The sequence below is a fragment of the Lygodium microphyllum genome, unplaced genomic scaffold (assembly GCF_053477565.2).
Source record: "Lygodium microphyllum isolate KBCC unplaced genomic scaffold, Lygodium_microphyllum_v1.1.10 scaffold_127, whole genome shotgun sequence".
Classification (NCBI taxonomy): Eukaryota; Viridiplantae; Streptophyta; class Polypodiopsida; order Schizaeales; family Lygodiaceae; genus Lygodium; species Lygodium microphyllum.
In genome coordinates this window covers 89,368-115,274 of record NW_028229610.1, presented here as the reverse complement: position 1 = coordinate 115,274, position 25,907 = coordinate 89,368, and the positions used below count along the sequence as shown (strand labels likewise).

General features: G+C 43.5%; 1 protein-coding gene across 3 annotated transcripts in view; it reads left to right on the top strand.

Moving 5' to 3' along the window:
* Window positions 1–25,637, top strand: part of LOC148008529 (E3 ubiquitin-protein ligase APD2-like) — a 79,696-nt gene extending 54,059 nt beyond the window's left edge. For 2 of the 3 annotated variants that reach the window (XM_087674196.1, XM_087674197.1), the window contains exons 9-11: window positions 6,477–6,573; window positions 6,692–6,998; window positions 25,049–25,637. In XM_087674196.1, coding sequence (XP_087530322.1) covers window positions 6,477–6,573; window positions 6,692–6,998; window positions 25,049–25,127 — 483 coding nt within the window. In that variant the 3' untranslated portion in view covers window positions 25,128–25,637. Of the gene's footprint in view, window positions 1–6,476; window positions 6,574–6,691; window positions 6,999–25,048 lie in introns of those variants that run through there. The other variant, XM_087674198.1, reaches the window with a different exon arrangement.
* Window positions 25,638–25,907: the final 270 nt, after the last annotated feature.

The following is a 25,907-nucleotide window of genomic DNA, read 5'->3' as shown; positions in this document are numbered from 1 at the left end:
TGTTTTGTTGCTGCTTACATCACGTAGTTGCGTCGTTTCTTGCTAAATAGATTGTGCTTGTCAAGACTTGTCAACTTTTGTGATGCTTGTTTGCCTTGACTAGCTGCGATATGTTTGTTTGCCTCGGCCAGTCCGTTGTTAGACTCGTCATGTTGAATTTGATGTATGTTGGTATGACAGTTAGGTGACAATTCTTTTTTTGCCTGCGCATATGACCTTGTGTGTCTAGTAAAATTTTCATTAAAATATTCAGCTCCCAAATCTTAATCAGCGTTAAGATCCTTTAAATTGCTCCTATTCGTGCGTAATGTCCTTATGAAGTATAAAATTTTGAGATTTTGCAACAAATTTAAAATTTTGCTAAAAATTTTCTAGAATTTTGGGGCTTTTGCTTGAAAATCCCGAATCTTATAAAAATTTTGGGGATTTTACACTCAATGCGTAGAAATTGCTCAATCTTGTGTTAAAATTGGGGCTTTTCATGTTCAAGTTTCAATTCCACCAAATTTCGTTGACTAAATTTGCAACTGTTGTGAAATTTTTCCAAATTCATTGACATTGAGGCTAAGTATACCTTCTATATTGATATTCGTGTACATTGGAGCCCTTTTCGCTGGAAAATTTTCATCCATGCCTTGATTTTTTTGAAAAATTGTGAGATTTTAGTATTTTCTTTGCTTTATTTTTGTGTTACAATTGCATTTATACTTGGGACAGTATTTGGTTACACAAAAAATGAAAAATTTCAGCAAGCAATGGTTGTGCAAAATGATTTACTCAACATTTTTAGAGAGTCGGACAAATTAGATGACACTAATTAATCCATGTGGGTATACATGGTGGCTAGTATCCTTGGGATAATTAGTACCATCTAATTTTTTCGAGTTCCAAAGCATGTTGAGCAAATCATTCTTTCTGGTCATTGCTTGTTGAAATTTTTAGTTTTTTTGTAACTAGTCGCAATTCTAAGTACAAATGCAGTTGCAACACAAAAATAAAGCAAAGTGAAGATAAAAAAATGTCAAATTTTCAAAAAATTGATGGTGTTGATGAGGAATCTTCAATCAAAAGGGATTCAATGTGTGTAAATGTCAATGTAGGTGTAATTGGTCTTAATGTTAATGAATTTTGAAAAATTTTGCAAAAGCTGCAAATTTAGTTAGTAAAATTTGATGAAATTGGAGCTTGAATATAAACAACCTTAAATATCAGTGCAAGATGAACACAGAGTGCAAAATGTCCAAAATTTTTGTGAGATTCAGGATTTTCAGACAAAAGCCCAAGAAATTTGAAAGAAAATTGGAAAAAATTTGGTATTGCAAAATCTCCTAATCTTGTGTTCCACAGGGGCATTGCATGCAAACATAAGTAATTTATAAAATCATAATGTTGATTAAGATTTGTGAGTTGCATATTTTAATGGAAAAATATTTATGGAAAGATGGAACCATGTGCATAGGTAGAAAATGGATGTTGGCTGAGTGTCAGACTAGCGGGTGTCAGATTTAGTGTGACGTGTTTGATGCCAGATTGGTTGCGGTAGATAGGTGTGTGGTGGTTGGTCGGGGTTGACAAGCATGACAGAAATTGATGAATCTAATCAATGTGATCTATTTGGTAGAAAATGAGGCAAATGTGTGACGTGAGGAGTTGGAAAGGATGGAGTTGTGTGATGTGAGGGGTTAACGAGGTTGCCTTGACAATTCAACAAGGAAATGGATTGTCAGTGCAGACTTGAGCCGGTGTTGCTGAGATGAATTGATGGCATGCAATACGGGGAATGCAATAGGAAACTAAGCTTGAACTGATGGTGGTATACAAACTGAGAAAAGAGAGAGGAGCCGAGTTGAAGGCTCAATAGCGGCTATAGCGCTACGTAAGCAAGGTGGCCTTTGAGAAGAGGTATGCTCTGATACCATTGTTAGGTTAGGGTTCAGCAACACGTATACACTCACACACACTTACAATAAACAAGTGAATAGCAAGAGAGAAGAGAGTGTTGGAAGGTTATATTTACCAATACCGATCTCAGAACAAGGAAGAGAATGCTTTAATTCTTCGTGAATCTTGATCTTATGTTGATCTTATGCCGAAAACGTGAGAATGAATGAAAGTACAATTCCTAAGGTACTAAGTACCACATGCATTGACGGGTGTTTCCACAGGGAAAAAACCCTTTCCTAGCTAGAAGGTAAAAAGTGTCCATGAGATAAGGGAGCACTCACACCAAAACTTAGGGGAAATACGATAAGTGTAAAGTCTCTAGAGCAATTAAGGATTGTGTTTAATGTTGTTTACTTCATGTCAATGATATGAAAAGAATAATGAAAACCAAGAGTAACTTAAACTCTTGGAAAAAATTTAAGATTATTTTTTGGAAGATCTTTACTATCAACTTTCCCTAGAAAGGCCAAAAGGCCACCATAAGTTTTTTATTGACTTGATCTTCCTACTCATCGAAAAATAGACAATGCTTTTCATATAAGTTTGTTGAAGTCTAATATCGGACTAGAACTAGAGGAAGCTGTTATTAAAGATCCGTAAGAAGCAAAGAAATAGAACAGCTTTTGGAAGCTGAATAGATTTTGTTTCACAAGTATCGAACCACAAGAAGTTTTCGGTGTAAGTTTGTTGAAGCCTTATATAATATTAGAGTTATAGGAACCCATTATTGAAGATCCCCATGAAGTCGAAGAAACATAACAATTCTTTGAACTTGAACACACTTTGTTTCACAAGGGTCGAACCACAAGAAGGGGCCTTGTGACACAAAAATTCTTGTGAAAATTTAAAATTTACATGTAGCAGGTGTGCCATGGATAGATGAAAATTTTATGAAGGATTACCCAAGCATTCTTCAATTATATAAAGAGGCTTTTTAGCTAAGGTAGCTGAATAAAAGCCAGCCAGAGGGATGTCATAACATTATAAAAAACGAATTTATATCATTTTTATTATTTCACATATTTCATTGTTTATTCAATTTGTTTCTTTTGCACTTACTAGATACATGAAAAAGTACATTAGAGTTGGTTATTGATCAGTGGTCATAGGTTATGGTGGATGCATGTAGTGGATTAAAAAAGAGATAGCATACAGTTTCACCTATATGACTTAATTGGGTATGTGATTGAAACTCAAGCATATCAGAATCTCACTCGCACACAGAAAGAATTGATGCCTTGAAGCATAGGCTAGATGCGCTAGAATAGATAGCTATAATCAACAAGGTGGCATGATCATGAAATGTTTGTACAATGTGCATGTATAGGTTGAAAGCTTAAAATGCACAGATCTTTGCATAGAAAGCCCATGTAAAGATTTCAATACTGTTTTTGTAATGTATTTGTAAAGAGCTTTCAATGATACGCACTTTGGGGTTCTTAAATTTTAGGGGATCCCTAAATTTCAGGAGATTTCTAAATTTCAAGAGTCTTGGATTGATCTAAAAACGCTAGTCATAAAAAATAGGGATGACGATTAAAAAATAGTAAATTTCGAGTGCTTACTAAGTTTGGTTTTTTAAATTCTTGACAGTATTTAGCCTAAAAAGAAAGACTATAGAGAAGAGACAAGTATCATGATACTTGTCACACGAGCTTCGAGGTGTCCTATCCCTTGTTACAACTCATGATATGTGGTTGAACACTTGTCTTGTGTTACTTCACTTTTTCTTTTTGCGCTAGCTCTCTTCTTTTTTTTATAAAGAGAGCTGGTTTTTTCTCACTCTACATGAGTTTTCTTAGTTGTAAAGCCTTTTGTAATAGCTAAAGAGTGCCTAAAGTTGGTCCCATTCATCTGTGTCACGAGGACATGAATTTTTAATGCTTTGCCTAGCACTTGATTAAAAGTTAATCAAATGTGCTAATGTGACTTGCATATGTGAGGTGCAAACTAATTATTTTAGTATGGGACCCACGATCCCAAGATATTAGTTGATGCCAAAGGGAAAAGTTGTCATAAGTTATGTTTGATAGGTATCAGGTGGCACTCGGTGTCAAATTTGGGTCTAGACCAATTTATTGGCCACTAATGTCAATGGTGACATTAGAGATTAGGCATTAATTAATTAATTAATGCTAGTCTAAGGGTCAATAATTACTCAAGCATACTTGAAGACAAATTGACCGAGCCAATTGAAATATTGGTTGGTGGATTTTTTTCGGGGCACTAGAATAATTATTAATTTAATTTCAAAATTAATATTTTGAAAACTAATTGAATAAGTTTGATAATGTTGGAAAGTGGGATTTGAAGGTTGTCATTTGGCAAAACTTGCCCATGTAAGCAGGGAAAACGTTTTTAGGGGTTGGTGGAAGTCGATTCAAGCCATTGTGAGAGAGGAGGATGTTGTTAGAGAGTAAGGAGATGTTGGTGATGTGATTTGCAGCCATCAAGGACCATTTCTAGAGTAGGTGACAACAGCCCAAGGTCCTTCTAGTGTAGGTGATAACATATAGGACCATCTCTCCCATGGGACTCGTTTCTTGTCAAGATCCACGTTCTTTGCTTGCCGCCCATATTCCAAAGTTAGGCATTGCAATTTCCCCAATGCTTTATGAACTTTAAGATTGTGAGGCATCATCATGACTTGAATCCAAATCAGTGTATGATGACATGCTTGCTGTTTTTCACTCAATTGATTACATTTTCAACAAGTATGCAAATTCATTGGCTTGTACATAAGTGCCCTAGGCCCATCTACTCAAGGGAGTTGATGTATCCTGGCAATGGAGCCATGAAACCGACCTTTTTTCTTGACATGGGTTGTAGATGACCTGATTTTGATCAAATCTCAGCAAGCACTGCATTCATAAATCTGAAATAACACACTTTACTGATTAATCTTGGACAATTGACACTTGATTGGCCCCGGCAATTGGCGCCCGTTGCGGTATTTCTTTAATTCATATAGCCAAAGGTTGAAGTACATTGAGATATGGACTGATCTTCTTCAATCTTCAATACAACGGCTATCATAAATGACCAACAACTCTTGGATTTAAATTGCCCCTTCATTGAGCTTCAATTTGGGCGCAATTGGGTCTTCAATCACTTGTATGCGGGCCACAATAAATGTGGGCTGACCTCAGCTCAAGGCTTGGATCAGCTGCAAATTCTGTCTTTAGTGGCTACATTGGGTATGGGGCCTATAGTAAATGGGCACGGGTCTCAAGGTGGTTGAGAAACCCTAATTCTTGCTGTAAATTAGGGCTTCAACAAGAAAAACCATTGCTATTCTTCATGAGGGCCTGGAATATTCTGAGAACTTTTGAGGGAATGTCATTGGATGAGAGAGAAAGTTGATGAAAAAGGCTATCTTTGAATGATAGCTCTATTGGCAATTTAGATGGTGCCAACAGCTTTGAAAGGGAGGTAGAACTCTGGTGCGATTGGTAAGCCCTCCTTTTCTATTCCCACCTTACACTGAGGGAGAAAAGGAAGCCTCCTACCCTTGTCTTGTCAGGCAGTGTGATCAGCTATCACTTGTCTCAAAGCTAATCCGGCAGCCCCACAATGCACCAACAACATTCAACAGCCCCTCCTTCTTGACTAAGCCTCTAAATGGCTTCCTCCATAGTCAGCCAGTTCCAAACAGCCCTCTCTCAGCTTGCATGGGCAAGTTTGCCAAGTGGCAGTCTTCAGCAAACAATTAGTAGTGTAATTAATTAAATTTTCATTTTTCCTTGCCCAAGAATGGGCTAGTGCCCAATTACATTCAATGTGCTAACCCCCACGGAATATTAAGTTGTTCCAAACATGAATGAGCTTAGGACTAGCATTTATTAATTAATTAATGCCTAGCTCCAATGTCGCCACTAGATATTTTAATGGCCCAATTAATGGCCTAGACCCAACTTGGCACGAGGCACCCACATGTACCTACCCATCATTACTTTACACAACTTTTGCCAATGTCACCCACTGCTCAATTGGGTTACTTAAGTCGTCACCATGACTTGCACTTCACATGTGCACAATAATATTGCCAAATCTAAGCATTAAAGAATACATGTCCCTGTGACACTCAACCATGAGGGGACAAGTTGATACTCTTTTTCCAGCTTGTGTTCTAATGAAGATTCGTTTTTTCTTTCTTAATAAACGAGGAAGCATTTGTTGTTCAATAAATTGAGTAAAGAAGATTCATCTTTCTATTTTATTGATTCATGTTTGCATGTACACTAATCAACATGACTCATGTGCGTGTGTGGTGGGTAGATTAGTACATTTTTGAATGATTTTATACGCATGCATGCCTGCATCTCAGTACAGAGATTTAGACACCAATGCTCTAGCATGTACTTGCTGCAAGTTGTTATAGTTCTATCTTGTTTCGTAGTGGCCCAATGACTCAGGAATGGTGTGCATAGAACAACAGCTGTTTCATGAGATGACGCACACTGTAAATTAGGCATAATGTACTCCAAAGTTTCAATTTTAACAAGAACATCTATTATCTTGCCTGTGAAAAGGTTACTGAAGGTGCAAGACTCCTGCAAGAAGACAATAACACATGGAGTGTGGGTGTTGCATTTGAGCAGAGATGGATTACTTACCTTATATTTTGGGGTAAGTGGCGTATCACTAGACAGTATTTTTGCCTATATTGTACATGCTGTTTAAGCCTAACTTGTTTTGCTGTAGGACAGATTTGCATTTAAAGTATCCGTTTGGTATTATATTGCAGGGGCCATGGCAGTTGTCATGTTGATTTTGCTAGTGTTCTGTAGGCCTTCTCACGAGACTGAAACTTCACAAGAGAGCCAAGAGCCTGTTGTAGAGGCAACCGCTCTTACAAGTGGCACAGAAGAGGAAGAAAAGTTGGTCAGAAATGAGTTTTCAGAGACTTCATCTTCAAATATGCCTGTTGATTTTGATCAAGAAGTGGGTGAACTCATGGAAGAGTACATGTGTATAATATGTTTTGAAAGATACAGAAATTGTTTCTTTGATCCATGTGGGCATTGTGCAACATGCTATTCATGCAGTATGAAGTAAGTGTTCTTTTTCTGCCATCATTTCTTTTAAGTTTTGATCAAGGATTCAAGCTTATGCCTGGGCTCTGTTGTATCAATTAAGATAATTGTGAAATAACTTGGTCATAGCAGGCAATTGTTAGATGGCTGGTCCACAATAGCCTGATGATGGGTGCACCTTAGCTGCAGCTAGGGTAAAGGGGCCAATAAAGTAGCAATTGAGAGACAATTTTACAAGAAAGATGTGGCTTTTTTAGCCACTTAACAATATAATATGAATTTTTTAAAATTACAAGTGAGCTTAACTTAAGTCAAACAATTAAGCCATGTAAGTTTTTTTACAAGAAAGATGTGGCTTTTTTAGCCACTTAACAATATAATATGAAAATTTTAAAATTACAAATGAGCTTAACTTAAGTCAAACAATTGAGCCATGTAAAATTTTTCATATTTTAGATTTTGTAAAACCCTAAAGCAATGCATCCTCGAGTGTCACTCTATTGGCCCCTCACTATCCCTCTTTTATGAACCTTTCATTTGTAACTAAGGCTACTTGATAACAATATCAAAATATCCCAATATTTTTTCTTTGAGCTCTATATAATATAAATAGTTTGACCATTAAAAAACATTTATGCAACTCACTTGGAATTTTCTTTTATAACGGAGGATTGTTAGATGTCACTATATTGGCCCCTTTACCCTAGAACAATCATTTTCGAAAACGGCCTTAGCCTGATAGTTCTTGTCAATAATAGTCCTCTTCATTACCAAACACACATACTGACCCTTCACACAACTTTTCAACTGTAGTTTCAGATTAACTTGCTAGTCTAGTGCCCAATAGTGATTCAGCAGTGTTCCCTACAAAGGACTGCAGAACTATGGTAGAAGGTATAAAGTTCTTGTTGAGGGTTATCCTCTATTTGAAAGCGAGCATGAAGTGATCGATTTAGAGACCTAGCAAGGGGATCAAGTCTCTGGCTGCAGAGACTCCAAAGTTTCTAGAGAGACCAAAGCCTTGTCCATAGCGTACCAAATTCAAAGCTGACTGTCCTATAGAATAATGGATCAACATATGCAAGGCAACAGCGAAGGTGAGATGTAGATCATCTTAGATGTATCCAAACAGAAAATGTGAGGCGTAGATCTTACATGTATCCAAACAAGTAGGTGATAAGCAGTGCCAATCCTCCATTTTTTCTCTGTTGCACACCACAATTCTAATGTGATATTAGCGGTTAAGAAAAGGAGCATGCTCGTAATGATAGTGATGTTTACTTCACTTTTCACTGAATGAATTTCTGCAACAGTCTCTGCACGATGAGACCCAAAAACAGCAGTCAAACACAGAAGCAGCCAGCACTAAAATCAAGAGACATAGGCTCTGATACCATGCTAGCAACTCCAATGGAGGCAGTGCATTGAGTATTTGTTGAATAACACAAGTGAACTCAGAGGAGACAAACTAGTAAATAGACAAGAATAATGCAACAATAATGACCAATCAGCCAGCATTTAATTTGGCTCAAAATACTAGCCAGCCACATCCAATGCACTTGCTTCAAAATGAAATGTACTTTGATAGAAGGTCTAGGCACCCAAGATATGTACTTCAGCGCCTAGCATATGTACATTGCTAACTCTTTTTTTTTTGCAAGTAAAATGTGGCTAAATATATTACTCAGAAGGCTAATTACAATGGAGTGCTCATGCTCAACAGACTAGCCGGAGCTGATGAATCACAAATCCATCATGTATTCAAGCCTCTCAAGGCGGTCTAGGGGGAATGGGGGCAAAAAGCCATTGAGGGGGGGGGGGGGGGGGGTGTATCGCCATTTGGGGCTGCTTGCCTGCATCATGAAGAACAGGTCCTGGCCGCCCCAAGTGCGCAGAAAGTGAAGAGGGAGCTCTTAACGAGATTGAGACTTGCCTTGCAACTGTTCCCACCAGCCGGGGAGGGAGTGGATGATGGAAGTCCAAAGCTCAGTCTAAGTCACCTGTACTAAAAGGCACTGCTCGCCAAAGACCTCTTGACAGTGTGCCTTCTAGATGTGCCATCTTGAAAGACTTCCTATGATCTCCCATACCTCTTGAGTGTTTGCTGTGGGATCCAGTACTTGGCAGCTGGGTAAAGCCTCCAAGCTGACCACTGCGCAAGACCTAGCCTCAATGATGAAAATTGTGTCTTGCATCTTGGCCTTGTACAAAAGGCGACGGCCCTGACTAACTGTCTGCCAGTAAAAAGCCCCCCACAAGATACATCCAAGACTGGGTGCTACACGGCGGAGAATACGGTAGGTTGCTCTCTACATGAGTTGTGCCGCCTCGCAAGACCAAAGGCAGTGCTTTGGGGTTTCCAAGTGTTGTTGTGGGCAGCGCTTACACCCTTCATCCTGTTGTGTCTGGGCCAACGAACTCCCAACTGCCAGACCTCCATGTGCCAAAAGCCAAAGGAAATATGACACCATTCTCAGCTTTCAGCTGTTCCACAGGTGGCGCCAAAAAGTTTGACAAAAGGCATCCGTGATACTGTGCTCCGCCTAGTATCTGCTACGCGAAGGCGCCAAATCCATGTCCTCTTGCATCAGTACATATCTACCAATCCTGTACCAATCCTGGCTGTGTACTCCAGGAACCTCAATGGTGTCTTGGCGACCGCTGTGGCCAGCCATAGCCACTCTCCAAGGTCCCACTTCAGCTCATCTAGTGGTCTGCTCTCCCATATCCAGAGGTGCCACTCTCAGAACTCCTCCTAGGGCACATAAGGGTCCAGATGCCAGGTCTTCCCCTGGAGACCAACCACACGAATCCTCCTTCAAGGAAGGACAACAATCTCCTTATCCTGTTGCGCTCTGTCAAGGACAAAATGCCCCCCCCATCTTGCACAGTGAAAAAAATCTTGTAGGAGGCACCACCCACTCTACTTGTCACCTATAAAGGGATATCTGCCGGTGAGAATCTAGCGGCCCATACCTCACTAGGCTCCGCTGCCTCTCAGACCGGGAGGTCCAAGCCACTCCTCAGGGATCACTGAGTCAATCTCTCTTCTCCTCACCTTAACTCCTCGCTGACAACTTGGTGTTCATTGCAACACCTCCTGATCCACCATCTTGTACACCTCTCGCCATGTCTTGATAGTACGAGCAAGGCCATCCTCCTATCCAGCCCATTAGATGTGGGGGAGCTCGCCAATCTGTATCTCGTCCCAATCTTTGACCTGGGGGTTCCAGACCAGCGACTGGTGGTTTGTCTCCTCCTGGCATCTTGGGGACCTTTGAATTAGGGCCTTGCGAAGGCCCTGCCATACACGAAGTAGGTTGTAGAGGAAGGATGATCTGGGTGGTGTGATCTAGGCAGTCATGAAGATCCATCTCAAGGATGGCCTCCAACCACCATCGAGCCTCGGTTTGCACTCCTGGAGACCCTTCTCCAAAGGGACCTTCCAGGTCTGCCCTTTTGGTGTGAGCCCACAGACTACTAGCTTGCCCAAAAGGGCCAGGCTTTAGAACTCTAGGTCGATGATCCCAAGCCCTTCCTCAGACCGATTCCAAATGATGGTTGCCCACGCCACCTGTGCCCGAGAATCCCTAGAACCGTCTAAGCCGGCCTAGAGAAAATTCCGCACTAGGCGGTGAAGTTGAACCACACAAGATGAGGAGAAGCACCAACACGAGGTTGTGTACCAAGCCATTGCTAGGATGACCTGATTGACCACCAGGGCTCGGCCCACTAAGGAAAGACGTAGGTCATCTTCTGCCTAAAAGAGTCATAAACTAGAAGAAACTGTTGGGCAGGAGTGATGTCAAGGCCCAGTTGGAACCCTAGTATCAGACGGTTTCCATCTAAACCCCAAGTGGACGCCTCACTCCATGCTAGAGTCCTGGTCTGTAAGAAAACCAATCGATTTTTGCTAGAGGATAATGAGCTGACGTTGATTTTCGCTCCAGCTGTAGTGTAAAACACCTCCAAAGCTAGTCTCACTCTCTCCAACGTCAGCTCATTATCCTCTATATAAAGGGCGGTATCATCTGTATACTTTGAGTCTAGCAGCTCCGTCTCCTCCCTGACTAGGAGTCGAAGGCCACGTAGTTCGCTCATATGTGAGCGGAGGAAGTACGACATTGCCTTTGCAAAGAGTAAGAAGAGATAGGGGGCAAGAGGAGAGCCCTATTGTTGGATGGATCTCTCCAGTCGAAACTCCTCCCCCCTCTTGCCACTTATGAGAACCTTGCTAGTGGCCGATCTATAAAGTGCAGAAACCCTACAGATCCATGCCTGGGGAAATCCCAACCTCACCATAGTGTTCTTTAAGAAGTCCGAGTCAACCTTGTCATAGGCCTTCTCGAAGTCTAGGAGGAGTACAACCAATCCCTGACCACTGTGGTGAGCCTACTCAGTCGCCTCGAAGAAGGTGAAAACATTCTCTAGCATGCTCCTATCCTGGACAAAACCTGTTTGTGTGTCATGAATGATGTCTGGAAGCATGGGGCGGAGTTGACTAGTGATCATCTTGGCTAGTGCCTTATAGGCCATTGACAACAAGGTGATTGGTCTCCATTGGGATAGCTCCAAACGGTCTCCCCCTTTGGGGAGGAGACTGGCAAGACTTGCCGATAGACTCCCTGGCATCCTTCCTAAGCTGAAAATCTCTTGAAAGGCCAGCAGTAGGGGTTCCTTTATCACCTCCCAGTAGGTAGTGAAGAACGCCTTAGAAAGACCATCCTCACCCGGGCATTTGTGCCCATTCTGTGCATGGAAAGCCTCTGCTAATTCCTTCTCTGTGAAGGGGCCCTTGGTGCCTCCTGGAGTAGTCTCTGTGTGACTGCTAGGTCTCGTCGGAGTGCTCTCTCCTCCTCCCGGCTTTGCTGCTTGTGGCTTGTAGGGCTGCCTCTTGGTAGATCCTACTTGACTTGGCTAAGACCTTTGCAACCTCCTCTGCGATCCGGTCCCTCCTATCCCACTCCCTAGTTGAAAGCTGCTCAATTTGCCTCCTCACGTCCTCCCTCCTGTAGATCGAGTCAGGGGTCCGATAGAATTGCGTACCAAGGGCTGAAATTGGTGCATCAAGTGTGAGGAGAACCGGACAGTGATTAGACAAGGTGGTGCCAGCCAACTACTGTACCTTGACTCCTCGAGAGCATCCCCACTCTCCCATATAAAACCGGTCCAGCCATTCCAAGAGAGCTCCGCCTAGCCGCTTGTATCTCCAAGAGAAGTCCAGCGACCTCTCCCTCTTGTCAAAAGCTGGGTCCTGCTAGGCATCACGTGCTCCTACCGCGAGGAGGAAGACTTCCCATGCCTCTTCTCCTCGCCTACCATACCTTGGTAGTCTCTGTCTTTGCCCTGCTGGTCCTCTAAGGCTTCCAGGTTATTGAAGTCTTATCCAATAATCCAAGAGTCCATGTCTTGAAGTTTTGCTACAATCTCCATTCAAAACCTGCTGTGTGTCCTAACCTCCGTAGGAGCATAGACATTGAGGACTCCAAGGCATGAGTTCCCTATGTCTAGTTTGATCCATAGGACCCTCCCTGCCACAATTGTTTCGTGGTCTCACACACAAGCGGTAAGCCTCGGGCCAATAGACGTGCATACGTCTCTACTCCTGTCGTGGGCACTGAAGGAGTGCTCCCACCAGGTGTGTGAGCTGCCTGGAAGTACCTCCCCTACTCAATGGGCTTGGGCGAGGGTGAGCTTGTACTTTTGAAGAAGTAAAATGTTGATCCGTCCTGCAAGGACAGGCTGCAACTGTTGCCGAACACTCAACTTCCTGGAACCACATGCCCCACTGTAGTGGAGGCTATTCACATTCCAGGATGCTAGGCATAAACTCATCGGGAAGCCTGTGACTAACCGAACATGCATCTGTTTGGTGTGGAAGCTGTTGATGAAGAAGAAGAGCTATGGGGCATGCGAATGCGCTTTGCCATAGGCCTGGAAGGTGAACTCCATTCCCCCATGGTGGCTCTTGGGCAGACCATGGGGGTAATAGATGCTCTAGGTGGTACCGTCAGGGCGTCTATCAGGCACTAGGCTGAGAGGTGTGACTCTGTACATTGGTAGAAGCGGGCAGCCTGTGCGAAGGGCCACTCAATCACATCCATTGGTGAACTCCACTGTGGAGGGGCTCGAAAAATATTGCTCAGATGTGGGACCTCGGCTCGAGCCCACCAGTTAATGTTCATCATGCAACCTAACCACTGTTGGGAAAAGAGTGCTAGTCCTTTTCTCCCATCCACTGGGAGACGTGGTCTGCAACTTGGCCCCTCACCTCCTCTGCTATTTGTGTGATCGTCCAATCTCCTGAATGAGAGGTCTGAAAGAAGAAAGCACAGTTTGGTCCATCGGGTGGTGCAAATAAATGGACATTGCCGCTCCTTGACTTGCGGACCACGAAGATCCCCACCTCTAGAGGTAGCGGAAACTCTTTGTGCTTCGCAACTCTCAAGTAGGACCAAGGATCATTGTGGAAAAACTTCGGTGGGAGCAGTTGTGCCTGTCTAGGGAAAGAGTGAGAGGTGGTTGGGCCAGATAAGCTAGTGGCTGTGTGGGGAGGGGGGGGGGGGGCTAGGGTGTTGGTGAGGAGAAGATCTTGGAGTATGAGGCTCGTCACCCCCATGGGAAGGCGAGGGGTGGGTTGGGGGGGGGGGGGTTTTACATGTACTGGGTGAGGATCAGGGGGACTGATCGGCGAGGGAGATGGTGGGGAGGAGGAAGATTGGGGGATGGTTGGGTAATCGGAGCTATGAGGCAGGTGTTTGGGGGGGGGGGCAAGTGGCCTTGGAAGGGGGAGGTTGTGGGATAGGGTCGAGGGGGGGAGGGGGATCCATGAGGAGGGGGTGGGTATAGGGGCTGTGGGATCTCGGGTGGGGTAGCTTGCGATGCCTCCGTGGGTGGCAAGGGTGGAGGTTTGTGAGCCTGTTGACTAGGACGAGCTGGGGGGTGCTGCAGTGTGCTCTGTCGGGGGTCTGTCGCCCGCCCTCCTACTCTCTGTTGGCGTGGTTGTGTCTAAGGGGTTGACTGAGATCCCCCCTTATTGTCTCCCCCTCTGTCCTCATTGGACCCATGTAAAACCGTTAGCATCCACTTGTGGGTCTACCGGCGGAGCCGCCTTTTCTCCGAAGCACGTGCAATCTATTGCCTGATGCCCAAAGTCATGGCATCGCAGGCACTGCCCAAGTTGCCCAGTCACAATAACTTGCTGCTTGAAGGAGTGTCTGCCTGCCTCGATCTCCAAAAACCTAGGTATGTTCTTTGTATCTTTCATAGCTACCTGTACCTTCGGGACTCCTGCGGCTGTCACTGCATCCACGAAGGAGGCAAGAAGAACTGTGCTGAAGAGCCGTCCAAAGTCCTCCACTAACTGACGATACTCTACTGCCAGTCCGGGGAATAGAAGGGTGACTGGGCGTCTGAGAAACGTGTTGTGGAGCGCGAATTCCTCCACTGTGAAGTCACTATACCAGGGAACCATATAGATGACCCCCTTCGTGGAGGCATAAGGTGAGCTATCCACTAGCTCATGAATTGTGTTTGCGGAGGTGAGCCTAACCATGAAGATCCCTTGACCCATGACAATTGCCTCCGCGATCTGTGTTGTGCCAATCTTGAAGTTTGGGCATTGGATGGAGAGTGTCCTACGACTTGACCAAAGATTGTTGTTTCTTTCAGTTTTAGCTCCGTGGCACCGATGGCTAAGAGTTGTTCCTCAGAAAGGATGATGTGCAAGGTGTTTGATTGGGGGGAACTCGCAGAATGCATCGGTGTTTGACTAGAGGTTTCCATTGCGCATCCCTGTTGAGGACCTACTGAGCAAGGTGCTGTGCTACCGGGGGTGGGGGGGTGGGGGGGGATGTTGTTGCAGATGGAGGGAGCAACTAGGGGGTGGTTGATTGCTTTGGGCTGTCGCTATTTACAGGTGCTGGTAGCTGAGTAGGCGAGGTAGCGGTGTCGAAATGGCAGAGGAGGGGACGTTTGTCCTAGGTGGCAGTGGCTCATTGGATGCTTGCGGCGATTAGTGAGAGGGAGGTCAAGGGGGCAGCTTGGGGATGAGGAGAGGTCGTGTGGTAGGGGGCAGTGGCAAGGAGGGGCAGACGTGCGGATTTTTGGCAGGGAGGGGGGCACAACATGCCATGGGAGGGCAGGCGGGAGAGACGGGACCAACGCGGGGTGTGTGACGGGACAGGGGGCCGTAGGGCTAGAGAGGCGGGGGCAGCACGAGGGTTGGACAGAAGGGGGGATTGCTTGGCGGGTAGGGGAGGCGCAACGCACCACAGGGGGGCAAGGCGGGAGAAATGGGGGGTAGCGCGAGGGCGCGACAACGGTAGTAACAGCACGACGGGAGGAACCTTGGACAAGAACACATATAATCTCTTCCACTGGTAACTCTTGTATTCCCGAATTGTGAGATTGCACTTACATGCTAATGGCAATGAGCACTATCCACAAGCCATGATTGCTGGGAAGATGAGCAAGTTGAGGGAGAATCCTATAGTTGATTAATGTGGAAGGAAGATAGACTCGGTTGTAATAGTGGAAGAAGACGTACGCTTCTTCACTTTATTTTTTGAACTAGGATGAAGGTGAGGGGATATTTCTAAAGATATGCTAGGGTTTGCAGTGAGGAAACAGAGAATGCATGACCATGATTGAAATATAAAGACTTAGATGTTGGCATGCAAAACTCAAACCCTAAATGCAAAACACAAAAACTCAGGCATAAACAAAGAAGAAAGAGAACTTTGAAGTGAATGAATCAATGCTGTAAATGAAGGAAAGAATCTACAAGATGCTGAAGGGCAGAACTGTCCAATAGTTGGTGGTTTGGTGGCTTGTGGGAGCACGCTGAGGGAGATGTCGATATGTGTTGTCCAATGGAGACGGATCTCGAGTGTAATAATCACTAGTTAGAGTAGAGATTGATGAAGAAAAGTGCTGAAAACATAAAAACAACCGGTTGAAGATAATAGTTGATCATTGGCAATAGTGGAAAGTTGGGTAACATAGTAGACCGCATAGAAGCAATCATTGGGAGCTGGACAGCTAGTTGAAGAGGTCTAATGGCTGAAACCTACAGTGGAAGGTTGGGCGACATGGTAGACCACATAGCAGTAGCCACTGGGTGCTGGACAGTTAGTGGAAGAGGGCTAATAGATGAAATCTACAAGACAAAGCTAGGGCTGAATGGTGGGAGGCCTGTCTATTTGTAGACATGGAAAGATCCTCCCAAATTAGGGTTTTACATGTGGGATACGAAAGCTCTCTAGAAATGTGTAATGAAACTTTTGATAATTTACATGTTTTGGGGCTGTTTTAAAGAGTTAATCAATATGGAATGAATTTTTAGCTCAACAACCCCTCTTAGGTCCAACATTGGAACTAGGAAGGGACTTAAGAAGCTCAAGCCCATTTTTCTCCCAAGGTGTCCAACCCCACGACATCTAGGACATAGGACAGGGTGCACATTGGGTGCCTAATGGTCTACCAAGACTATAGAGGTAATGGTTATCTTATCAAGGGAGTCCAAGTGATCACCCTGGAGAGGCCAAGGCATCGGACAAAGGATGCTCATTGGCTGCTCAGTGGCCCAGAGCAAGCAAGATAAGTAAGGCCAGTATGCAAGCAAAGGGAAAAAAACTTGCCTTTGGAGATTGCCATGTGCAGTGCTATGAGTATGGTGGATTCGGAGTTGACCACTGTAAGGGTGATGTAAGGTGATAAATGCATAGTGCACACAAATCCATGTTTACATAAACAGATTGCTGATGTATAGAGAAATGCAAAGGAAATGCAAGTAGTTATGCTCATATAGAATGTGATGCAATGGTGTCACTTGGACAATGCTCTCGTAGGGGAATTGTTCGCAGGGGAATTGTTCACTTGCCCAAGTGCCCTTTTACAATCATGTCATCTTGACAATGCAAATAAAGTTACAAGTGTCTATAATATATAATACAAAGTAATAAATGTTTAAAAGAGAGAAAAAATGTAAATATCATCATTGTTATTATTACAAAAAGGCAACTATACCCTCTCAAACTAGAAGACGAAATAAAAGGGAAGTACCCTTCCCCTGTTAATCTTAAGAAGTAGAGAAGGGTGTATCCAAGCTAATCTGTGGTAGAAGATACTGTAGAATCTCTTTGGTTAAAATATTTGCAAAATTGTCACTATACGCAACACACTGTAGGTGAATAGTACTTAGCTCAACTTGCTTTCTGTTGAAGTGGTAGTGAACCACCACATGCCATGTCTGAGGGGTGATGATGGGATTGTCACTTGCAAGGGTAATGGCACTTTGGTTGTCGCATTAGATGTTTGTAGGCGACTTGCAAGGAAATTGTAGTGGGGCTAGTAAGTTTCTTAATTAGATGACCTCTACAGTATCGTTGAAGAGAGCTTGATATTCTACCTCAGTCATGGAAGTTGCCATTGTCTCATGCTTACAGCTAGCCCAAGAGATGGGTGCTGTGTCCAAGGTGTAGAGATAGTCTCCATGGGAATGCGGGATGTTAAGATCTCCTATCTAGCTAGAATTAGTATACCCTTGCAAGCATAAACTATGACCATAAGTTAGTCCATAATTATAGGTATACCTTAAATATCTTAACACTCAAAGATAAGCAATCCAATGAGACATTTGAAGTGCATTGAAATATTGACTAAGCAAACTGACTGAGAATGCAAGATTTGGCCTAGTATAAATCAACCAGATCTGGTCTAGTATGTATTAAAAGGTTGACCCGAGGTATCCTTGTACAGATGGATAGTGGGACCTAGAGGCGTGGCAAGTGGTCATATTTGATCAGTACAATAATATTCCACCAGTTGTAGGGCGTACTTCTACTGTGATAGAAAGATACTTTTCTCAGATCTAACAATCTCTATTTCCAAAAAATAAAACAACAGTCGTAAGTTGGTCATCTTGAATGCAGTGCAAAGTTATGGGCTTAATTTTTGCGATAGCCGCATAATTGGAGCTAGTGAGTAAGATATCATTAACATATAGCAAGATATAGCTAATCCCCGCGCTAGTGATGTGCACTTATAGATTTGGATCATAGGAAATAGAACGATATTCATGAATTTGTAAGAACTCGTTCATCTTGTGGTATCAAGACCCTGACGCTTGCTTCAGTCCATAAAGAGCTTTCCGCAAGGAAAATATCTTACCAGTCTAGTCAGTGAAAGAAAAGTTGGCAGGTTGCTCCACAGAGATTTCGTATTACAAATAACCATTCAGAAACATACTTTTGACGCCCATTTGATAGATTGGCCAACCATGGTGAGCAGCGAGTGCAAACAATAAGCGAAATGATCTCAACCAAGAGTTAGATATGAAGGTTCTTCATAGTCAATGCCGTACTTTTGCTTGCAACCTTGCACTACAAGGTGAGCCTTGCATTTGTCTAAAGTACCATTAGTCTTTAGCTTGGTCTTGAAAATCCACTTTGTCTCGATGATTGGCTTGTGACGAGGACGATCCATCCAAGTCCCATTTTAACCAAAACTATCCAGTTCCCTTCTCCATGGCCTCACGCCACAATTGTTCGGCTTTGCAAAATTATCTTATGAATGCACAAACTCTAGGTGGATAGTGTCTAGCTCAACCTACTCTCTGGAAAAGTGGAAGTGGACTTTCACATGCCGCGTTCGTGGGGTAAAATCGGATTGCCCGCAAGGACAATAGCAATCTGGTTGTCGCAATAGATAACGATGGGAGAGTCACAAGGAAAATGAAGTGCTGCGAGTAAGCTCCTCAAGTAGATGGCCTCAGTGGTGCCATCAAAGAGAGCCCAATACTCCGCCTTGGCCATGGAAGCCGCCACCATCTCCTGCTTATTGCTGGACCACAAAATGGAAGCCGTGCCCAAGGTAAAGAGGTAGCGGCAATGGGAACGCTGGGTGTCAGGATCTCCTGCCCAATCCGAATTAGTGCACCCTTGCAAATATAAACCAGAACCATATGTCAGGCCATAAGAATAAGTACACTGTAAATAATGCAACACACGAAGACATGCAGTCCAATGTAACGTCTTAGGTGTTGTGAGATACTGACTGAGTATGCTAACTGAGTAAGCTAAATGTGGCCTAGTTTGAATTAATCAAAGAAGTTTCCCTACAACAGATCAATAGGTATGTGCATCAAAGGGCTGACCTAGGGTATATTTCAATAAGTGGACAGTAGGATCAAGAGGCGAGGTCACTGGCCATGTCGAATCCAAAGTGTACAGTTCCATGAGCTGAAGTGTGTACTTCTACTATGACACGAAAATTCAGCCCCTAGATCGAACTACCTCCATTCCCAAAAAATAAGACAACAAACCAAGGTTTGTCATCTCGAAGGTAGCACTAAGCTTGGCCTTAATTTCTGCTATGATAGCAAAATTTGAGCTTGTGATAAGTAGGTCATCAACGTACAATAGGATATAGTTGACCCCCTTTGCATTAGATCGAACATATAAGTTTGGGTCATAAGGGGTAGAATGGTATTTGTGAGTCTATAAGAACTCGTGCATCCTGTGGAACCAAGACCGCGGTGCTTGCTTTAGCCCATAAAGACCTTTCTGCAAGCGGAATATCCTAGCCCTCGAGTACCGTGAAGGAAAACCTGGGCTCTATATAGACTTTCTCCTCCAAAAATATATTGAGGAGGGCACTCTTGACATGCATCTGATATATTGGCCAACCATGGTGAGCGCCTAGTGCGAGCAGTAACCAAAAAGATGTTAATTGCGTAGTAGGGGCAAAAGTCTCTTCATAATCAATGTCATGTTTCTGTCGAAACCCTTGCACTACAAGGCGAGCCTTGTATTTGTCTGAAGTCCCATCAGCTTTTAGCTTGGTCCTAAAAATCCACTTTGTCCCAATGACTTTCTTGTGGCTCAGACAATCCACCAATGTCCAAGTCGCATTTTGGTCAATATTCTCTAGCTCCTGTTCCATGGCATGTCGCCATTGAGGGTGCTGAAGAGCCTCCTACCATGTAGTCAGTTGTAAATAGCGATGCAAATGATGCTTGAGGAGCAAGCCAGGCAGATCTTCTAGGTTTCTTTGGAGTGGAATCCGGTGGTAGGATTCCCGAATCTCGCATGGTCTGCTGGTACCAGTGAGGTAACGGGTCTCGTGGAGGGGGACTTGGGAGTTGAAGAATCTGCAGGAATGCCAGGAGTGGGAAGTAGATCAAGCTCAGTAGGCGCAATCTCCGATGATGTGGAAGGAGGAATCGGATCCGAATCCGATATAGAGGATTGCACGATGTCTCTCTCGTAAAAAATGACATCCCTTCGAATGATCACCTTATTTGTCCAAGAATCGAATAATCGATAGGCTTTCGCTTAAGAGGAATATTCAACAAAGATAAGGAGATCAGCTCGCAAAGTGAGCTTGCCTATCTTATCATCAGGTCTGTGTGTGTAGGCACGACACCCGAAGAATCTGAAGTGGAGAATGACTGGTCAAGAGCCAAGGAATGTCTCATACAGGGTCGTTTGAGCAAGAACCGTAGTCGGACAGTGGTTGAGGATGCACACTGAATGTTAATAGCCTTGACCCAACTCACCATCGCTATCACTCCTCATGCAACCAACACGACGTCCAGTCTGGTTACGAACTAGTGGTACCCAAGCAAAAAAATATATGAATAGGCTTTTACTTTAGAGGAATATCCAACAAAGATAAGGAGATCATCTCGGAGGGTGAGCTTGCCTATCTTATCATCAGGTCTGTGTGTGTAGGCACAACACCCAAAGACTCTGAAGTGGGAAATGATAGGCCGAGAGCCAAAGAATGTCTCATACAGGGTCTTTTGAGGAAGAACCGTAGTCGGGCACTGCTTGAGGATGCATACTAAATGCTAATAGTCGTGACCCAACTCACCATCGCTATCAGTCCTCATGCAACCAAGACGATGTCCAATTTGGTTATAAACCAGCGGTACCCAAGCAAAAAAATATATGAAAGCATTTGACTTATGCTTGAGGAAGTACATCCACATGTATCTAGAATGATCATCCACTATAAAAAAGTAGAGCGTGCTGTTCAAAGCGGCAGTGGATGTCAACCCACAAAGATCAACATGAATCAATCTAAGAGGTGCCTCAACATGATGTGTGGATTGCTGAGGGAATGGGGTATGGTGCTGCTTTCCGAGCTGACATGCTTTACAGACATCTCGAGCTAGCTTCAGGCATGGAAGGCTCTCAACCAGCACACAGTGTGACAACTCATAAAGAGAGTCATAACCAAGATGCCCTAAGTGAAAATGCCAAAGACGCTCATTGTTCGTAAGCTCTCGAGATGTGGCTAATGCTTGGAAGCTATGGAACATGGACCCTCGGTTGTCGGCTCGGTCAGAAAGTGTCATGTGGTATAGACCATTAGGCAGTGCCTCACCGCGAGTAATCACTAAACCAGTTTGAGAGTCAAGGACCTCAACTGTGGTTGCTTTAAAGAAAACAGCTCGACACAGTTAGCAAAGCTGTTGAATAGATAACAAGTTCACCCCAAGCTCAGGGGCATGGTATACATTGTCCAGTGAAGCCATCCGGATGCTTGTCAGTGGCAAAACTGATGCAACCTTGAGCTTGAATCTTGACCAAGGAGTTGTTTTCTATGCAGATTTGCGCGGTCGCAGGGGCTCAGGTAGGGAAGATGTCCTCTACAGGAGTCATGTGATGGGTAGCTTCATTGTCCACAATCCAGAGAGGAGCTGAAGTGCTCGACTGTGAGGAGTGGGCCTCTGCGGTAATCTCGTCGGGAAGAAACTCACAGATATGAATGAGACGTGCATATGATCTCTCTACGGAGACAATGTAGGCCTCTGCAGACCAGTCAGACAAGCCCTCTGGAGTTGAGAACGTTGTCGATTGAGATGGTTGAGTGGTGGCAATATGAGTCTGAACTTAAAAATGCCCCTTGTCATCACCTTGCCTCCCCTGTTGGGGGTTGCCCGATTGAGGGGTGGGGGTTTGAGACTTAGGTTTTGGTGATGTGCCTCTTGCCTTTGATTGGCACTCTTTGTCAAAATGGCCAACCTTTTGACAATGTTGACAATATCTAGTCTTTTTAGGTATATTTTGTCACCGGTGTTTGAGTTGTGATTGGGAGTTTCCTTGTGAATCCTCGGACTGATTTTGTTTTCGAGTGGAAGTTTGATTTTGTTTACCCTTCCCTTGTTGCCCCTTCTGAGAATGAGCAACAAGAGTCCCCTTGAGGTAGTATTCATATGAAATTGATCGAACAACCGTGCATAATGTAACAACTGACATTCAAATTCATAGAAAGTGGACATGGTGGGCTAGAAAATTGTACTTTCCACAAAATTGAAGAATTTCTTGGGGAGTTTGTTTAGAAATAGTGTGACATGATCGTTAGAGGACTTGGGAGTCCCCGTAGTGGAGAATTCGGCAAGAAGACGTTAATACTCAGCCAATTGGACTTTCAAGTCATCCTGGTCAGAGATTTTAAAATTTTAAAGCTCATGGTTAAGATTTTTATGACGAGTCTTATCCCAAGCCGCATAACGGTCAGTCAAGTGTACCCATCGCTCTGACGCTAGGTCAAAATGTTAAAGCTGAGAATGAAACTCAAGCAATAGGTGTTGCATTAGCTTGATAATAGCAGAGACATTCCTAGCCTTCCATGAGTGGACGACCTCATATGAAACAAGCGTGGGATTGGGTTGGGGTCTCAATCCCTGCACAAGATCCCATAGGTTCTGTGAGTCAAGGACATGTCTCATTAGATTCGACTACGTGGTAAAGTTTGATCTGTTGAAACGAGTCTATCATTGAATGCATACTTGGCTAAGGATGAGGTAGAATCATGAGATGTTAAGAACGTGGGGTAAGATGGATGGGGAGGGTAAGAGGGTGGTAGTGGAGGTGGTTGATAGGAAGGAGAAAGGGTAAGTGAGTGGTAGTGGAGGTGGCTGATAGGAAGGAGAAGGGAAAGAGGTGGGTAAATAGAATCAGGCTGTGAGAGTCCAATGAGTGCAGATTGAGGCGGAGGCACCAGAACATGAATGTTTGCATAAGGTGTTGATGGAGATGGAGGCATTGGGACATGGAAGCCCTGTCCAAAGTTTGGCTGGGGGCACAAGAGAATGACTAGAAGGTCTACTAGGTAATGCTTCCATGTCCCAATGCATTTTGTGGTGTGAAAGGTGCAAATGCATTTTGTTCATTTTTACCATTTAATGATTGAAAAAGATGATGATGATGAAGATGATGTAGACATAGGAACACCAAATTCATTCTGATCTTGAGAAGTAAATTAAAAAGAAGGAAGGGTAGAAGAAGAGGTACTTGGCTTTTTCTTATAATCCCCACGATGTGTGTTAACATTCAAGAATTGGTCCTCAAGAGAATCTTTTCCATAGTCACTGGACTGTACTCTTTCTTCCTCATGATTTTTATCAGTATATTGCAAAGCAGAAGAAGTAAAAGAAGAAGGAACAAAAGAAAAATCTAAAGTACCTTGCACCGGAGTGGACAGAAGAGGATGAAAGAATGGAACATACTCCGGATCTCTTTCTCCAACAAGAGAGTCCCATCCTTGATGGTCTCGTCGGCCTTGCAATATCATCATATTTATGCACAACATTTGAAGAGAGAAATTCATGCATACCTTCATTGAGTAGCTTCTCTTGAAGGGCAATATTTTGATTAAGCTCCTCAATCTTCTTTTGTTTAAAAGCCATGATCACATGATATTCTTCAGTGGACAGCTTGTATAACTTTTTTTTTTGTCTGGTCCGAAGTGTCTTCCACCATGTTGGAACTTTGTGGAGCAAGTTGATCTATCCACTCTGGCTCGGTTCTCGGCATAGTTGGTTCTGGAGATTTAATCGGTGGTGTTGTGTTCGAAGTCATTTGAACCTACTTTTATTCTTGCTTCTGCAAAGAGCTTTCAGATCAAAGGCCTAAGTTTCTCAAAGAGTACTAGGCTCTGATACTATGTAAAGAAATACCCTGACACAAAAACACAAATAACAATCGTACGACAAAGCTCAGATTGATAAAAGTACACAATTAGAGTTAGGGTAACTCAGAGACAATGAACACAATGAATAAATGAAATGATATGACTATTGAATATACAATACTCATGTAGTAAACACACTATGCAGTGAATGAATACTGAACCTCGAACTCTTGTATCTCAAGGATCAATGCAGGAGTAATGAGTTGGAGAGTGTGTCGTACTCCGAACGGATCCCAAAGCAGCAAGGCAGCCTCCGGACGTTGAACACTAGCAAACACAACCAAGGAAGGCCGGATTTGATGCAGACCACAATGCAGAAGAGAGAGAGACTAAATTTCAGGTGAGGAAAGAGAAAGACTAAAAGCAGGTTGTAGGAGAGAGAAAACAGCAAACACAGGAGTGGAGAGAGAAAATCTGCTGCGATAGGCTAAGGAGAGAAAACTGCAGTGAGAGCAGTCGAGAGAGAAAACTATGCTGGTGGTAGTTGGGGCCTGCAAATGCAGCAGTATGCTGACGTGGCAGGCTGTACGACAGCTGTGCAGGTGGTTAGCAACAGTCGCCTGGCTGGAAACAGCAGCAAACGGGAGGTGAAGGGCTGGAAATTGGCGCCAGACTGTAGATGACAGCAAGGGACAGTTGAGATTGCGATGTCCTCCGCGAGAGGGGTGTGGGCAGCAAGCTGAAAACACTTGAAACTTGCAAAAACGAGATTGAGGGCTGAATGGAGGGCATCATACTTATTTATAGAAAGTTTGGGCCCTCCCAAGTGGGTTTGTGCTTATGGGACACAGACACTCTCTAGGAACGCATGTTTTGGGGCTGTTTTAGGGCTGTTTTAGTAAAGCTAATGCATTTTTAGCTCAATAGATACAATTTATATATAACAAATCCTTGTTTGGAGTATCATCTACTGATTGAGAAGAAACATATGTATGTATGTATGTATGTGCGCACGCGCGCATGCACACACACACACACACACACACACACACACACACACATGCATGGAGAGAGAGAGAGAGAGAGAGAGAGAGAGAGAGAGAGAGAGAGAGAGTTGAGTATGTTGTATTTTCCTTTTGCAGGATTTTGAAGCAAAAGAAACCAAATTGTCCTTTGTGTAGACAACCTATCAGATTTGTAAGAAAGTTATTTCTCCGCTGAGTTTGTTGTAAATAAACATTCATTTTCTGCTAAGTTTCAGTGGATCATTGAAATATCAAGCATTGTATACAAGTGGCATCTTGGCTACTGTTCTCATCAGGAGTTGGCAAACTGCACAAAGCATACAGGGTTGTCTTACATATACATAATAAGCTAGAATGGCGTCACAATTCACAAATGTGTATACTGAGCCTGAAACTCTTAAGGTTGTGAAGCATTTGAACATTAGACGAGGTGTTTACACCTGTTGGGGTATCCATATCACAGCTAAACTACCCTGTACTTAACTGACATTCAGTATAGCAACCAACCCAGATGATTTTTTTGAAGATCAATGTGCATTTCCAAATTGGCTGCTGAAGCAGCATTTTCATGAAGGAAATGGTAATGATACATATATGTTTGCATAAAACTTTGTCCTTGATGGGACTATATTTCACCTTCATTCATTGTATATAAGGTAAACCTTATTTCATGCCAAATATGATATAACCTTTTAGCTATAATCATTTGTGCTCAATTGTTGGTATCAGTCGTTTTCTCAATGTCAAATGGAGTATTAATGTGTGATACATAACTGAGATTTGTGCAGTGTATTGTTCCCAACTTTTCCTCCTATATTGTCTTGCAATTTAGCTTATTACAAAGATGGGGACTATTCGTCATTTCCTACTACATTCCATGGGAAAATGCCCATTAATCAGCTGAAGAAAACATTTCAATTGAATCCTTGCTTGGAAAACTGATGTATTTCTTGTAGGATCCACGGGAGTTATGGCT